General features: G+C 43.8%; 1 protein-coding gene across 1 annotated transcript in view; it reads left to right on the top strand.

Annotated features, from left to right (window-relative positions):
• PPP1R36 (protein phosphatase 1 regulatory subunit 36) overlaps nucleotides 1-17,331 on the top strand; it is a 433,561-nt gene that overhangs the window by 169,717 nt on the left and 246,513 nt on the right. The window contains exon 6 of the mRNA XM_078660312.1: nucleotides 2,677-2,775. Coding sequence (XP_078516438.1) covers nucleotides 2,677-2,775 — 99 coding nt within the window. The remainder of the gene's footprint in view (nucleotides 1-2,676; nucleotides 2,776-17,331) is intronic.

Genomic DNA, 17,331 nt, shown 5'->3' with positions numbered 1-17,331 from the left:
TGATACCTCTCCATTATGGTACTTAGTCTTGGTAAATAGTGCCGATCAAGTTGAACAATAGCAATTTCATATTCATTTAGATTTCTTTGTTCAGCCGCACTGAGTTCAGGTAAATGTTCCAAAACTTCTTGACCCTCTCCACCCAAACAATGCAAAAGTAAGGAATGTTTACGCTCAGCGCTTAAATTAGTTCCACAAACTCTTGCATAATTTGCAAAAATTTTCTTCCACTTTTTCCATTTAACATTTGGTTCACCAGGACTGGTCAAGAAAAAAGCTGGTTGCGTCACATTTTGCATCTTTGTCTTTTTTTTTTAACAAAAAATTAATTTAATAAAAACCAAATTATTTATTTTAATACTTGGAATATTTCTTAACTTTAAAAAAATATGTAAAGTCAGAATGTATGTTTTTTTTTAAAAACATGAAATCAGAGTATTTTTTTTTTTTTTTTACATGTGAATGAACTTTCCTTTATGACTCCAACAAATAGGGCAATAAATATTTCCTATTTATTCTTCAAAACGAGCGAAGCTGATTTACTGATGTACTTAATGCACCTCTTTTAAAAGCTCTTCTTCAATTGCGAGCCTCCATCATAAAGCCAAAAAAAGTCACTGAAGTGCAAGTACAAATTACTTGAACTGCCGTGAAGAGACAGGTTCAGTTGCACAGAGACGTCGCAAAGCGTGTGTCACATCACTGACACGCAGAGAAGAAAACCAATCCGTCACTGGCACGCAGCGCAGAGCACGTTCACTACGTCAAATTCCGCTCGCGCTTACACAGTTAACTGCTGTTCGTGCACACAACGTTAAGCCTTGTTCGCGCAAGAGTCTTCCTTTCTCTTTTAATTCTTCCCGATCTCCATATTAAATAAACAAACCTCCCGCCATACTCCTCACCATTAACTCTTTGAATCGAGTTATTTTCTGATTTTCCGCCGCTGGAAAGACAACGCTTCACTGGATATCAACAGCCGCTGGAGGAGCGATTACGGTAGGAGACTCAGCTTAGAATCTTCTTTTGTGTTGAGGTGATGTTTCTCCAATCGTCGCCAATTTATGTGGTGTGTTTTAGTTAATAAATAAACACACTGGAAACAGATGATCTTCTGCGTAGGTTTTATTAAACCTCAGCCACAAACGCCCAGAGTCAACTGACTCTCATCACAATCAACATTCCAGAACCAGAACATTCGCAAAGAATGAAGGAACGTAGGTATGAGGTAATATTAAAGAAACAGAGGAAAATAAAGAGGGAAGCATAATATGACAACATGCATACTCACATTCACTGTACACGTGTGCACACACACACGGAAAATGCCTGTCTCTATTCTTACATCTATCTCTGCCGTGTGTGTCCCTGTTCTTGATGTGCTTCTCACCTCTTTTTCTCTCTCTCGCTCTCTCTACCTCTTCCCCCTCTTTGATCTACCACACTTACACCTTTGATTTTCAATGTTCGGTGTGTCTCTCATAAATGTTTATTTGACATCTTTCTTATACTTCTTGCCTCTGCCCTTTTTTGTCCCTCTGTCTATGATCATCCACCCTTTCTCTCACTTGTGTGCAAAATAGGTGTATATGTTTCTAATCTTTTTGCCTTTTGTGTATTCCTCTCTTTTGTCTTTGCGACTCTACTTCTCCTGAATAACATCTGGGCTTTTCCTCCCAATCTCACTTGCTTTTGTGCCTGTATTCATTAAATAGGCCTATGCCTGGGTTTCTCTTAAACACTACTGTCTTTCTCACCCATGTGAAGTGGTTCAGATCTTTCCCCTGCCAAGATCTCTCTCTCGCTCTTGCTCTCTTTCTCCTGTCCTCGCTGTTTATGTCTGCCAGGATAAAGAGTGAGAACAGATATCACTGTGCCTACCCCTATCTCTCACTACCTTTTTACTGCCTGGTAGGACGGGAAGATAGGATATCCTATATAGCTCTTCCCTTCCTTCAACTCTCAACCCCAGTATGATAGTCAAAGCTAACAAAGGAGGTACTAACAGGGGCATGCAGCACCCAATGTAGCAGAATGGAAAGGAGAGTGCATATGCTATTATGCTATGCTATTATGTGCATAAAGTAAACCACTTTAATGTTACAAGCACTCTCCTTTCCAAATTTTAATGATCCCATTCTCGTCTTATTCAATTAGTTATGTTTTCCTTTCTATTAAATTACATACATTCCATCAATATTGTCCTAACCCAAGATCTATGAATGCATGTATTTCTTAGCTGACACATGTTTTGCTGAGGCTTACTTTGCCTTCAAGCTTTTTCAAGGTATTTGTATACAGAGTATTGATGTCCTCTTGTTTGGTTCTTGAAAGCTTTGATAAATATAAAGATGGTCCAAGATCAAGTGATCGCATTAGGGTGTAAGGTCCTGTCCATGTGCCTCATACATTTGCATTGAGAAAGCATGATGGCAAATTAAGCCTTCGGAAAACATGTTTTGGCTAAGAATATGTTTGCTCACATGTCCTGAATCCTGACAATACTTTTGCAATGTATAAAGTCTAATAAAAAGGAACATGTACAGACAAAAGCTATATACCAACAAGTAGCTCACCACGTTGTTGAACATTACAGTATCTATATGTCTTGATTTTAATGCCTTAATTTTTCACTTGTAGAGCCCAAATTAAATGCATTGATTTGTTTTCCTTAAGGAACCAGCAGCTAGATGACTTCCTCATGGCGTTACTCTACTACTTAAATTGGTATATAGAAAGAATGTTTTTGGATAAGAAGCCAAATCCCTTAATGACGTGAGTAGCCAAAGGTATTCTCTAATTTTTTGTGTCAACCTGTTTTCTGTTCACCTTTATTGGTATAATGATGAGAAGAGTAACTTAAATCTATTTACGAGCACACTTCCATGCCTTTCTAATATACAAATTTAGGGCAATAGCACAGGTAAGAGCAGGTGTCCTAACAATCCTAATCCCAACAAGACAAGTTGCCCCCTCTGCCCAGTACAACATTGTGACCCAGTTTCAAAACTTGTTTGCTACTTAGGTGCTGGTAAAATACGATTATAGTTGTATATGCCATATTGTATTTCAAGGACAATAAATAATACTTCTGATGGCTGATTTTATGTCTGTATATTTAGGGTTAGGATTAGGGTATGTGCATCTTTCCATGTGACTGGTAATGTGGTGGCTATTGGAAATGATGTGAACAAATACAAATCTATATATTTGTTGTTTTTCACAGATATTTCCAATTACATTTTCCTCCCTAGATACACGCACCTAAATCTGGTTAAACAAACTGGATAAATGTGCTCTAATCACAAGAGTTTTTAGGACAAAGGATTTCTCCTGTAGGAAAAATGATTTCCCTGTAAAGAAGAAGGAAACACACGTCTTGTGTGTAATTGCGCATTTCCACCACACTTATTCATTTGGATTGTCTGCCTTGTGGGCAAGCCATGTGAGCTAGTAGAGAGCAGGAGTACTCCTGGATTATGACAACTCTTTATATTGCAGTCTTCTTAAATGCTTGCTGTGTGATTTTCCAGAATTACCCAGCACATCTATTGGCAAGGGTTCAGCGGTTTGGCCGCAACAACCCGTAGGCTTCAAGCCCCGTGCTGGTATCCACTCGAATTTTTGTTTAAGATTTGTTACATTGTCCATCGAACTATGTATTTTTGACCCTAAATTTCTGGATAACAGATTTCATCTGTATCTACCAATATAAACACTTCTTTCTACTATTCAGTTATTCCTGGGAATTCCTCAGGAAATAGAGAAGGGCAAGGATGGAAAGACTTTCTCTTAATTGTGACCTTTCCTATGGACCAACCTTCCTGTTCACCTACAGACTAATTCAGTGTCAGGAAATAGCTCAAAGTATGGTAATTCACTATATCCATGCCGATTAGACTCCGTTCTGTCTTCCTTCTTAACTGGTCCTGTCTTAAAGAGCAAGCTCCGAAAACCCACCCAGGTGTATGTGCAGTGTCGATAAGCTATGAAAAAATGCACATAAACTATCATAGATTTTTGTGAAACCTCAAGAATAGCACTCCAAAGATATGTGAAAATGAATGTATTTCTGACTTATTCCAACATTTTAGCAATTAAATACTGATGTTCCTTGGGGGGGCGGAGCTTGCCGGCAACTGTAATGGCCGCACTAGCCTAGAGCTCCGTACTGAAGCTCCTATAATCCTGCAATATCCTACAACAACCGAACTTCTAACTGGACAGACCTGTCTCCCCGCGCTCCTGTGCAGAAGCGGCACCGGCGATGGAGCGTTTGCAGCCCGTTGGTGCTCCGACACTGCGGGGAGAAACCCTGGGGCTGCCTGGGCCGCAGAACGCGGACCACAGTGCGGTGGGCGCCGGCGGACGTGTCACGACGTGCGGCTGACAGGCCCCACCCACGGGGGAGTCACGGTGCGGCGCCTCCCGGGCGGTGGAGTGTAGGTCGCCCGACAACCTTGGTGACTGGACCCGAGGGGAGAAGAGACGGTGCACTCCCCGGGCGCATTGCTGCCAGTGCCAGGAGACCCTGGCTGCTGTGGTGTGCGGGGGGCTTGGACGCGGTGCCCCCCCCTTGAACTGAAGAGAGCTTGGCGCGCTGCGGCCGGCTGCAGGGAGGGCTACCGCGCCGCCCCCCTACATGGACCGGCATTGACCCTCGGCGGTGCCTAGCGGGGAGTACCCCCCAACGGGTGCTGGCGAGTGAGGCCCCCGGATCGGACGCCTATTGTTGCTGACTTGGAGCAATCTGCTTGAAGCATGCAAAGTTGCTGGAAGAGTTGGGGGGAGTCCGGAGGCTGCGTAACGGCCCGTATGCCCCGACTACAGAGCGCAGGTTAGACGGCTGGAGCTCATACTCCTCACTGCAGCGAGAGGGAGCGGATCTGAGCCTGTTTGGCACTTTGAGCGGGAGTCGGGAGGGGGAAGGCCCTGCTGTGACGGTGGTGATACACGACGGCAGTAATTTGCGATAGGAGAGACGAGCAGATCACGACCTGGGATCTTGCTCGCCCCCCCTCCTTCTTTCGCCTGTGGCCCTGGTGTGTGAGGTGGAAGCCGAACGCGGAGCTGCACCGGCAGAGCGCTGAACTACAGAACGGTCCGAAGGAGCTGGAGGCTACGGAGGGCTCTCTGGAGTGGATGTGAGGGGTACTACTGTCCGCCAACAGCGCTAAAAAGTGGCGGAAGGAGGAGAGATCGGCGGTAGCCGCAAAGCCAGGGAGAGTGGTTGGTCTGGGCCATTGCCTGTCGTTCGGGCGGGAACCCGGACACATAGCAGGACCCACAGTGCCCCCCGCTCCACCAATCGGACTGACACGACAGCCATCATGGGCAAAGGAGATAGAACTCAGACTAAGCTCACCTTCAGCCAGAGAAGATCTAAGTCGCAGGACACTACGAATGCTGAGCCTGAGAATTTACAAGCAGCGGATGCGACCCCTGCCACATCGGACATAAAGTCTATCTTACTTCCTATGGAGAAAAGCTTGCAGACGAGCATGACCACCTTGGGCTCCAAAATTGATGCGCTGTCCTACCGGATGGATAGAATGGCGGAGAGAATAGACAAACATGCCGAGCGGCTTGATATGTCAGAGAGACGCCTCACGGAAGTAGAGGAAGCGCAGATGGAACTGGGCACAGACCACAAGAAGGTGTAGAAAGCAATGCAGACACTATTGGACAAGACCGAGGATTTGGAAGCGCGCTCACGCCGAAGTAACCTTCGTATTACGGGCCTTCCCGAGACGACGCAGACCGGGAACATGGAACGCTTTGTTGAGAAGCTCCTGGTGACCCTACTGGGGAGGACTCCTTCTCTCAAGTCTTCATTGTGGAGAGGGTGCACCGTTCGTTGGGCCCGCGCCCGCGTCCGGGCATGCCGCCCCCCCCCCATAATAGCCAAGCTACTCAACTATAGGGACAGAGACACAACCTAGCGGCTAGCTCGGGAGAAGAAAGTGCTACAATATGAGGGCTCAGAAATATCGTTATACCCGGACTTTACAGCTAGGGTGCAGGAGGCTCGGAAGCATTTCGCCCTCTACAAGAAACAACTACGAGAGCAGGGGCTGGACTATGCCATGCTATACCCCGCAAAGCTAAGAGTTTACAGACAGGGTCACTCGCATTTGTTCACCGAACCCCGTGCGTTACAACAAGCTTTGAAAAACTGGGCAAAAGAGCGCCACAGAGATCACCCGGACCAACGCACGGAGGCAGAGGCGAACAGCCATCTGGATGACCAGGAGTAGCGACGATGTCGAAGTCAACCGAGAGAGGTGGTATGACGTGTGGGGGATATCTTCTGGAAGCAGGTATACCTTGGACTAGTGCTATGAACGCTGCCATCCTGCGGCACAGGTCGGTGGGCATGGGGGGTTGAGATGAGGCACCTGGAACCATGTTTCTGACTAGGACACATGTCCAACAAGCATTTACAATGCAATGGTTTTGCCTTTGTTAAAGTTAGAGCTATTGGCATTGCTCTTGACATTATTTTTATTTATGTTTTTTTTAACATAAATAAATGGCATTGTCATTTACAATGCCACTAGCTTTATCTCTCGCAAATGACACACACAAACACACACAGAGCCCCCCCACACCCACCCACACAGAGCCCTCCACACACACAGCCACACAGAGCTCCCACACACACCCACACAGAGCCCCCCACACAGAGCCCCCCCACACACACCCACACAGAGCCCCCCACACACTGCGAGCCCCCCCACACACTGCTAGCCCCCCCACACACTGCGAGCCCCCCCACACACTGTATCATTTTAGCCCTCATTGAGGTGCTCTTGGCACCTTGCATAAACTGAATAACTTGGACTTACACATTCGTTTTTTTTTCACTTAAGCCCCACAAACACTTCTGACAAGCCTGGACTAAAGGCACCTTCACACATGAGGTTTTATGCATTTTCCGACCCAGGTATAATTAAAGTAGTTTTTCGCCATACAAATAAAGCAAACCTATTGTAATGAGGCAACCAAGCACTCTAGCACTCACAAAAACAATGAAATGCCTGTATTGGCAGAATGTTAGTAACGGTTTCTATAAATGGTGGACATTCTTAAAATAGTGAGGCCTACTGGCTTTGTCTATGCTTCTTATTGTTGAAGTCCGGTTGTATTCATCCTCGCTTCTGCGTATGTCACTCTAGTTCTAGTGGTGCTGCTTTTACACGCAGGAGGTATTAGTGCTTCGGAGGTGGTGATTCCGGGCTGTACTGACAGAAAGAAGCACCACGCTGGGATTGGAGGATGGAATGGCACGTCACTCTGAGCAGCATCTTTTCCATGTTAACACCTCGCGTTGCTTACTTCATTCTTAGATGGGGAACTAAAGCACTCCAGCAATCCCTGACAGAACATGCGCAAGCACAGGCAACAAGCACTGGTAAAGCTAATAGGTGTGGATTTCTCAACGTTTTCAAATACATGTGCAGCACTGCAAACTTGGGAAATGATTAAAACAAAGAGCACAGAGGTACGAGGCACAGCACGAAGCCAAGCATTGATAAGTCCGTATTAACTCTCTGAAGAACAGCATGCGAGCACGAAGGAAAGCACAACAAAAGTGTATTTACATTGCTGGAATCAAAGTGCGACCACTGTAGGTGTGGATTTCTCAACGTTTTCAAATACATGTGCAGCACTGCAAACTTGGGAAATGATTAAAACAAAGAGCACAGAGGTACGAGGCACAGCACGAAGCCAAGCATTGATAAGTCCGTATTAACTCTCTGAAGAACAGCATGCGAGCACGAAGGAAAGCACAACAAAAGTGTATTTACATTGCTGGAATCAAAGTGCGACCACTGAGATATATATATATATATACACACATACATACATCATGTCAGCACGAAGGTGAGCTCTAACTTATAAATACGCTGCTGGGATCAACATGTGATCAGAGGTAGATACACACTGCCAGGAAGGGCGTTTAGGCAGAACGGTGAGCACAAACATGGGTATGCACTGCAGAACAACATGTGAGCGCAAACATGTCAACACACTTTAAAGAACAGTGTGTGTGTACGAAGGTGTGATCAGCTAGTAATCAAGAGTGTGAGCACAGGATACTTTTTATTAGTTGCGGGGATCATGTTAGTGTAGGGCGAGCACAAGCATATGTATGTGCTCCTGAGATCATCATGTGAGCGTGGGCTGAACACAAGCACATTTATATGCTGCTGAGATCATCATGGGAGCGTGGGGCAAGGACAAGCATGTATATGCTGCTGAGGTCATTGTACACTGCCCAGGAGCAAGATAAAACCGTGAAAATAGACTGCCCTATACACTGCCCAAGAGAATGATGCAACCGTGAATAAACACTGCCCAAGAGCAAGATGCAACCATGAATATAGACTGCGAGGAAAGGAAGTGGGCAGGAAACGACACTACGCCGTGCTCCGCGGGACGCGCCAAAAGAAAAATACAGATTCAAAAAAGATTCCAAAGACAGGGCTGGGAACCGAGCAGATGCTCACTGCGGGGATCGACATGTGAACACATGTCTAGAAATATACTGCTGGGGCGACGTATAGGAAATAACCGCGCACGTTTACATTGAGTGTTGACAAGGGTGAAGCAGGACCAAAGAAATGGAAGTAATGGAGGGACTGCGTGTACATACCCGCAATAAGGGCCATAGGAAGGGAAGTACACACACGTGATACTATACACGGCTGGATCGATCATTACAGTGTGGTACGGGCGAAGGAATATAGGCATATATATTATTAATATGCTTTACACGAGATATGAGGAGGAATGGCACTAAGGATACAGTATGGGAAAAATGACATTTGCGGAAATACTGTTGAATGTATGGTGTGGATAAAACCTATACGGAGCTATAGGGATAAATGTTATACAGATTGCCGAAGCACTCTAATGTGAGTAATAAAATTGTTCAGTTACAATTAACAGTTTTCAAACACCAATTCTGACAGAAGTAACGAAGATATCCAAAAGATGAGTGAATCTTGGAGTCTTTAATGGAGATTACAGCCAGCCGACACGTGTTTCATCGCCTTCGCGATTCATCAGGGCTGAAACAAACAAAAGTAGCGTCTAGCATGTTCTGTGAGCAACAACATTTACATACAAGGCCATAGTATCTAGCCGTTATGTCACATGCAATACAACTTCCTCCTGCAGTGGACATACAGTGAATATATCATTTCATAAGAAATGTCTCGCTCGTGCCACCACAACACATCCGTGTCGGAGTTCCGGTGTATACTACCGATTATCCATAATGACGTGACTATATGTGATAGTGATGGTAATGGACATGTGCAGGGACGAGATCACCTTTGTATATCTTAAAGGCAAGCAATGACACATGCTCTATAATATGGCGGAAGTGTCCTAATTGTGTACGGCTCTTACATCATCCATGCTACTCATATTGTGAAAAACGTGAGAGACAAGTGTCACTTGAAGAGCATACCTAGAAGGCCGTATCGACGTCAGAAGGTCTGTATATATTAAGGAAAGAAAGAAAAAACCGAAAAAATCTCATCACTAACTGAATTCCGGTAATATTCGGGCAAAATGTCACCAAATGAGACTGTTCGCCACTAATGGTACGACGTCTTACCGCTCAGCTGGTGATAATTCCGACCCAGCCGGGCCCGTGACTAGTACTGCTGGTAGGGGTGCGTCCAGCAGCGATCAATAGTACTACTGGTAGGAGTGCGTCCAGCAGCGGTCAATACCTCTGTTTCTATGACAAAGTAAAATAATCTATATTGTTACCAAAGTTGAAGAAAATAATCAGTTTCTGTTTGTTCAGACGTCACCATGACACTCTCACTGGAGTCCTGGCATTTAAAACCCACGATTTGGTTGAACCATGATGGGTAATTCCCTATCTTATATGTAAACCTAAACATTCGAACCAGCGAGTCATCACTATCTAGCGCAGTGCGCAATACACAAGTACTGCTCATCCACTTACATGGGTATTGGGTCAAAAACATATGATAATGGGCTCGGAGGTGACCCGAAACCGTCGTTCGTGTGTACGATTTTCGTTATCAAGAGATATTACTGTTAAAAGAAATAACAGATATGTTACTTATTAACATGGTGAAACAAGTCCTCGTAGCGCAAGTCATCGTTATGCCATTGTTATACAAGATTTACCTACTCCTTTTTTAGTTTTACCGCAAGGATATCAGATGCGGTTCCAGATTACGATGTATTCGATGCTGGAGGGGAACGAGTAATGATATTTTTTAGAGTCAAAAGATATACAAGTTGTACCTCCAAAATTATAGACGGTCGCACCCCTAACTAACTTACCCGTGTTCGGCTTCTTCAGCGAGTATGGCGGGTTCACCTCCTCCGAGCTCAGTTCCTGTTTGGACACGTGATTCTGTCTAAACCGACGTATATGCGTGCTTAAACGTGACGTATTTCAGAGACTAGACCGCGTATGGTACTAGTCTGAGCCGACCATGTTGCAAGGTCTCTCATATAGAGAATTACCCGAGTGGTAAAGTTGAAAATTAATTCTCGCGAAGTATTATGTGATGAGAATTCTGTATAACTAAAAACATATCGTATTTCTAGATTTGTAGAGCGGACACTCGCGATGAGTGGATCATAATCCACATAACGGAAATTATGCCAATCGAGTATGTATAAAGGAATGTAAATAGACGCTCCAATGTGAGAATGTGTGTGATATCTGGAAAATTCGAATATCGAGGATTCTAGATTAATGTCGATATATAGCGTGACATTAATTTCCAACACATGACTAATGATGGTGAAGTGCACACCGTGAGTGATTCAGACTTCCTAAATATGTGAGAAGCCCAATCATACTGTGACTGTTTAGCATTTAACATTTTTTATAGTATCAAAATTGTCGCTTTTAAGTACTCATAAAAGTATTCATATGTACAGGAGAAAACATCCCAGCATTCGGAGAGATTTAGGTATAGACGAATTCATTCAGGTCTGCAGTAAATTACAGTATTCATAAACAGTACCTAATACTAGTCACCCAGAAAAAATTGCATCTCTTGGTCATAATTTAATCCTGACTGTACCGATTTCAAACGCATTATCCAAGTCGCCTCAGTACGTCTCAATTTCAATTCCCGATTCCCACCTCTTATTGCCAATGGTATCGTTTCAATTCCAAAAAATTGTACATTTTTGTTTCGTTGCTCTTTTTGACATGAGGCTACATGCAAAGCCACTGGATATTTAGGGTCACAATTTAAAATCGCTCTTATATGTTCCATCATTCTTTCTTTCAATGGTCTAATTGTACTTCCTACGTAATACTTGCCACATTCACACTCAATAATGTAAATGACAAATTTGGTTGTACAATTAATGTTACTCTTAATGGTATAACATACGTCATCTGGGCCTGTGAAATTTGTTGTTCCATGTTTGGCCCATTTGCACATACTGCAGAACCCGCATTTATGAAAGCCCAAACCTCGTTGTGTCAGCCAGTCAGTACTCCTCATGTCACGGGGTACTGTGGGACTTAACTTATTTCGTAATGTATTTCCTCTTCTAAACGAGATTTGTGGTCTCTCTGTAATGTATTCGGTCAGTGTTTTTTCGGATTTCAATAAACTCCAATGTTTGGTTAAACTTTTTCTTAAGTCCAGATGGAGTGAGTTGAAATCCGTGACCATTCTTATGCATTCTTTGTTGTCTGGCTTAAGCTTCTGTCTGGTGGTGAGGGTGTCTATTCTCCCCACTCTTTTAATCCTTTTCTCAGCTTTTCTAATGGTGTTGTATGCATAACCTCTTGTCTGAAATCTTTCTTTCATGCTGTCAATACATCTCCTGAATTCACAGTCCTCACTACAGTTTCTTCTTGCCCGAATAAATTCGCCAAAGGGTATGGCGTTAATCTGGTGTGAGGGGTGTGAGCTCGATGCATGCAAGATTGCATTGCACGCTGTCGACTTTCTGAACAATCTACTATGCAGACAGTTGGAAGAAATATAGAACTCAATATCTAAGAATTCTATATTTGTTTTACTCCACTTCATGGTGAAGTTGATCTTCCATGTATTGTCATTCAGGTATTTGAAGAAATTTTGTAATTGCTCCTCTGAGCCTGACCAGATGAGGATGCAGTCGTCAATATATCGACCCCAAAAGATTATGGAGTCGATATATTGAGCACCCTTTGTGCCCCAAATTAGATCTGCTTCCAGTGCCCCCATAAATAGATTCGCAAACGAGGGTGATATCTTAGAGCCCATGGCTACACCTTGTTTTTGTCGGTACCAGTTTTTGTCACACATAAAATAGTTGTTTTTTAGGACCAATTCTATCATTGTTGATAGCATCTCAGTATGTTTCCATAGTGTAGCTGGTCTGTTATACAGGATTTTGTTAATGGCCTGGATACCCAGCTCTGTGTTGATGCTGGTGTAAAGTGACACCACGTCCATTGTTACTAAAAGAAAATCATCTTGCCATTCCATGTCTGCTAGTGTACTTAGAATGTGTTTGGAATCCTGTATGTAGGACGGCAAGTTTTTAACTAGCGGACCTAGATACAGATCTACGTATTCTGCTATCCTTTCCGTTGGGCCCCCTATGCCCGAAACAATAGGTCTCCCCGGTGGAAATGGGAGTTCCTTGTGAATCTTGGGTAAGGTGTATAGCCATGGATATGTGGGTCTAAAAACTTTTAAGTATAGGTATTCTTCCTCGTTTAATAAACCTGATTGTTTCCACTTTAACAACTGAGAATTAATTTCTATTGTTAAGGGACCAGTGGGGTTAAAAGTGAGGCGTTCGTAGCATACTTCATCCTGTAGTTGTTGACTAATTTCTGATTGATAGTCTATGCGATCCATAATCACTACGTTCCCTCCCTTATCTGCCTCTCGTATAATGATAGTGTTGTCGTTCATGAGTGTGTTAAGCGCTACTCTTTGTCCCTTGCTGAGGTTATCCTTATATTTAAACATTCTGTCCTTGCGTAGACGGTTCAGTTTGTCAAGATCATCTAACACACGCTTATGAAAATTGTCTATGGCATTGCCACCAGGTAGTGTAGGGATCCATTTGGATTTGGACTTTAGTCCACTAACAATGCTAAAATCAGATTCTATATCCAACTCCTCTAGCAATCTGTCCATCTCTAGAGGAGACTCCTCCATGTCAGTCAATGATAAGAGAAGATGAGTTGCATGCACATCATTTATTGATAAGGATTCAGTGGTGCTAGTTACAGGTGGATTGACAACCCCTCTGCCCTTTTTCTCCAAGCCAAAGAAATGCTTTTTAAGTTTAAGGTTTCTTATAAATTTAAACAGATCGATTTTCAATTTACAAATATCCCCCGTTGCATATGGGTTGAAACTAAGACCTTTGCTTAAAAGGGAAACCATGTCTGGAGTGAGGTTTATTTTAGAAAGGTTGATCACCTGTACCTCCCTAGTGTTAGCACCATCTAATTCCTGTTGGCCCCTGATCTCAGCTTCCTTCTGTAGTCCTCTGTGTTTACGTCCCCTGCCCCTCCTGGTTTTGGATCGGATTGGTTTCTTGCTGTAGAGTATCTGTTGCCCTTCCTGATCCGTAAAACCTCTTGAAAAAAAGGTGGCATCCCTTGTCTATCTTGGTTGTCTGATTCCCCTCCTGTGGTGCCTATGGAGTTAAGTGAGTACATATGAATACTTTTATGAGTACTTAAAAATGACAATTTTGATACTATAAAAAATGTTAAATGCTAAACAGTCACAGTATGATTGGGCTTCTCACATATTTAGGAAGTCTGAATCACTCACGGTGTGCACTTCACCATCATTAGTCATGTGTTGGAAATTAATGTCACGCTATATATCGACATTAATCTAGAATCCTCGATATTCGAATTTTCCAGATATCACACACATTCTCACATTGGAGCGTCTATTTACATTCCTTTATACATACTCGATTGGCATAATTTCCGTTATGTGGATTATGATCCACTCATCGCGAGTGTCCGCTCTACAAATCTAGAAATACGATATGTTTTTAGTTATACAGAATTCTCATCACATAATACTTCGCGAGAATTAATTTTCAACTTTACCACTCGGGTAATTCTCTATATGAGAGACCTTGCAACATGGTCGGCTCAGACTAGTACCATACGCGGTCTAGTCTCTGAAATACGTCACGTTTAAGCACGCATATACGTCGGTTTAGACAGAATCACGTGTCCAAACAGGAACTGAGCTCGGAGGAGGTGAACCCGCCATACTCGCTGAAGAAGCCGAACACGGGTAAGTTAGTTAGGGGTGCGACCGTCTATAATTTTGGAGGTACAACTTGTATATCTTTTGACTCTAAAAAATATCATTACTCGTTCCCCTCCAGCATCGAATACATCGTAATCTGGAACCGCATCTGATATCCTTGCGGTAAAACTAAAAAAGGAGTAGGTAAATCTTGTATAACAATGGCATAACGATGACTTGCGCTACGAGGACTTGTTTCACCATGTTAATAAGTAACATATCTGTTATTTCTTTTAACAGTAATATCTCTTGATAACGAAAATCGTACACACGAACGACGGTTTCGGGTCACCTCCGAGCCCATTATCATATGTTTTTGACCCAATACCCATGTAAGTGGATGAGCAGTACTTGTGTATTGCGCACTGCGCTAGATAGTGATGACTCGCTGGTTCGAATGTTTAGGTTTACATATAAGATAGGGAATTACCCATCATGGTTCAACCAAATCGTGGGTTTTAAATGCCAGGACTCCAGTGAGAGTGTCATGGTGACGTCTGAACAAACAGAAACTGATTATTTTCTTCAACTTTGGTAACAATATAGATTATTTTACTTTGTCATAGAAACAGAGGTATTGACCGCTGCTGGACGCACTCCTACCAGTAGTACTATTGATCGCTGCTGGACGCACCCCTACCAGCAGTACTAGTCACGGGCCCGGCTGGGTCGGAATTATCACCAGCTGAGCGGTAAGACGTCGTACAATTAGTGGCGAACAGTCTCATTTGGTGACATTTTGCCCGAATATTACCGGAATTCAGTTAGTGATGAGATTTTTTCGTTTTTTTCTTTCTTTCCTTAATATATACAGACCTTCTGACGTCGATACGGCCTTCTAGGTATGCTCTTCAAGTGACACTTGTCTCTCACGTTTTTCACAATATGAGTAGCATGGATGATGTAAGAGCCGTACACAATTAGGACACTTCCGCCATATTATAGAGCATGTGTCATTGCTTGCCTTTAAGATATACAAAGGTGATCTCGTCCCTGCACATGTCCATTACCATCACTATCACATATAGTCACGTCATTATGGATAATCGGTAGTATACACCGGAACTCCGACACGGATGTGTTGTGGTGGCACGAGCGAGACATTTCTTATGAAATGATATATTCACTGTATGTCCACTGCAGGAGGAAGTTGTATTGCATGTGACATAACGGCTAGATACTATGGCCTTGTATGTAAATGTTGTTGCTCACAGAACATGCTAGACGCTACTTTTGTTTGTTTCAGCCCTGATGAATCGCGAAGGCGATGAAACACGTGTCGGCTGGCTGTAATCTCCATTAAAGACTCCAAGATTCACTCATCTTTTGGATATCTTCGTTACTTCTGTCAGAATTGGTGTTTGAAAACTGTTAATTGTAACTGAACAATTTTATTACTCACATTAGAGTGCTTCGGCAATCTGTATAGTAATTAGCAGTAGTTTTTTTTTTTTTTTTTTTTTTTTTCTACTCTAGAGAGTGGTTTAGGTTTGCCCACTCGCCGTTTAGCACCTAGAACACCCTAATGATTTAAATCGAATGCGTGTAAACTGGCAGTGCACCCAACTACAACTGTTTAAAAACCTTCATTGTTCTAAATAGGGATAAATGTTATAGGCACTTATACTAATAAACATCTCAGGGAGTATGGCATTGAGAAATAACACAAGGACGTACAAATAATGAGCAGTGGGAAGGATGTGGATTAAGAAATAATAATATAGATACACATTTACAAATACTGTAAGCTACGAGAATGAAGAGAGATTAGTGTGCACTGGCTGAATTTAGTATGGGGGGGATACGGACACAGGTTGACATACACTGGAGAGTAAGGCATGGTGTATACACTACATGAGAATGGTATGGCGACGAGGACAATCATATATTAATACACACTGCAGGGATACTGTATGGCGACGAGATACGAACATATATTCATATATACTCCGCAGGGGGCTGATATATGAAGGCGGGCTATACCAGCACATATCCGTGTACACAGGATGTGACGTGCTGTGAGGAAGGGGATTGGTGTACACTGAATAGGATATGGTGTGGAAAGGGGAAAATGCACATAAATTAATTTACACTGTGAGATATGGTATGGGCAGGAGCAATCCAGACATTTACAACGTGCAGCACATATCTGGATAGTGTAAAAGAGCAATTTAGCAATTTACACCACGTGTAGTAAGGAACAGAAAGGGCGAGGAAAAACAAATATGAACATGAAATTGACAGACAAAAAAAATCACATCAGTAAAAGGAAGGGAAGTTAATACAAATATCACTTAAGTGATCAAGTTATAAAATACAGGGGGTATGGCAGGAAGTGAATAGGACCTACAAGACAAAGACATATACCAGAAAAAAGGTAGAATGTTGTAACCGCTGTTTGGGTGAATGCAGATTCACATGATATCGTAGCAGATTCATGGGCCTCATTTCACAACCTCGTAGGCTTTCATTACCAGGCTCCGGGAGGAAGGCAGGACCACACGGAGAGCGGGAGGGGGGAGAGCGGGAGGGGGGAGAGCGGGAGGGGGGACGGCGGGAGGAGGGACACGGAGAACCTGAAAACTCACCGGACTGCTCCCAGGAGGCGGCGGGGGCGCTTGCGGTGTCCTTCCTCTGCCGGGGCCTGGGCTCTCTTCTCGGGTGCCGCGGGCGGGGCTCTCCTGCACCGGGGCCTCGCTGGCAGCCGCACTCCTTTCTCCCGGGCACTTTTCCCCTGGCATAGAAAGAGCGGCGGCGGGACTTCCGGCTTGCTTGCGGCCCGGCCGGACCAGATTCGGGGGCGTTCCCGGCTTTCGGCTGACGTCGCGTGACGTCGGCAAAAGCCAAAGAATCTCGGGAACGCCCCCGAATCTGGTCCGGCATTGACGGACAGGCCCCTCGTCCAATGGCTAGGCTCCATTTATGGAGCCAGCCAATGAATGACGAGGGCCGACCCAAACCCACACTACAGTTCTCATTAGGTTTTCGCCTGCGCGAAAACGCTGCGCAGAGCGCAGCT

The sequence above is a fragment of the Lissotriton helveticus genome, chromosome 9 (genome assembly GCF_964261635.1).
Source record: "Lissotriton helveticus chromosome 9, aLisHel1.1, whole genome shotgun sequence".
Lineage (NCBI taxonomy): Eukaryota > Metazoa > Chordata > Amphibia > Caudata > Salamandridae > Lissotriton > Lissotriton helveticus.
This window is presented reverse-complemented; position numbering and strand designations above follow the sequence as displayed.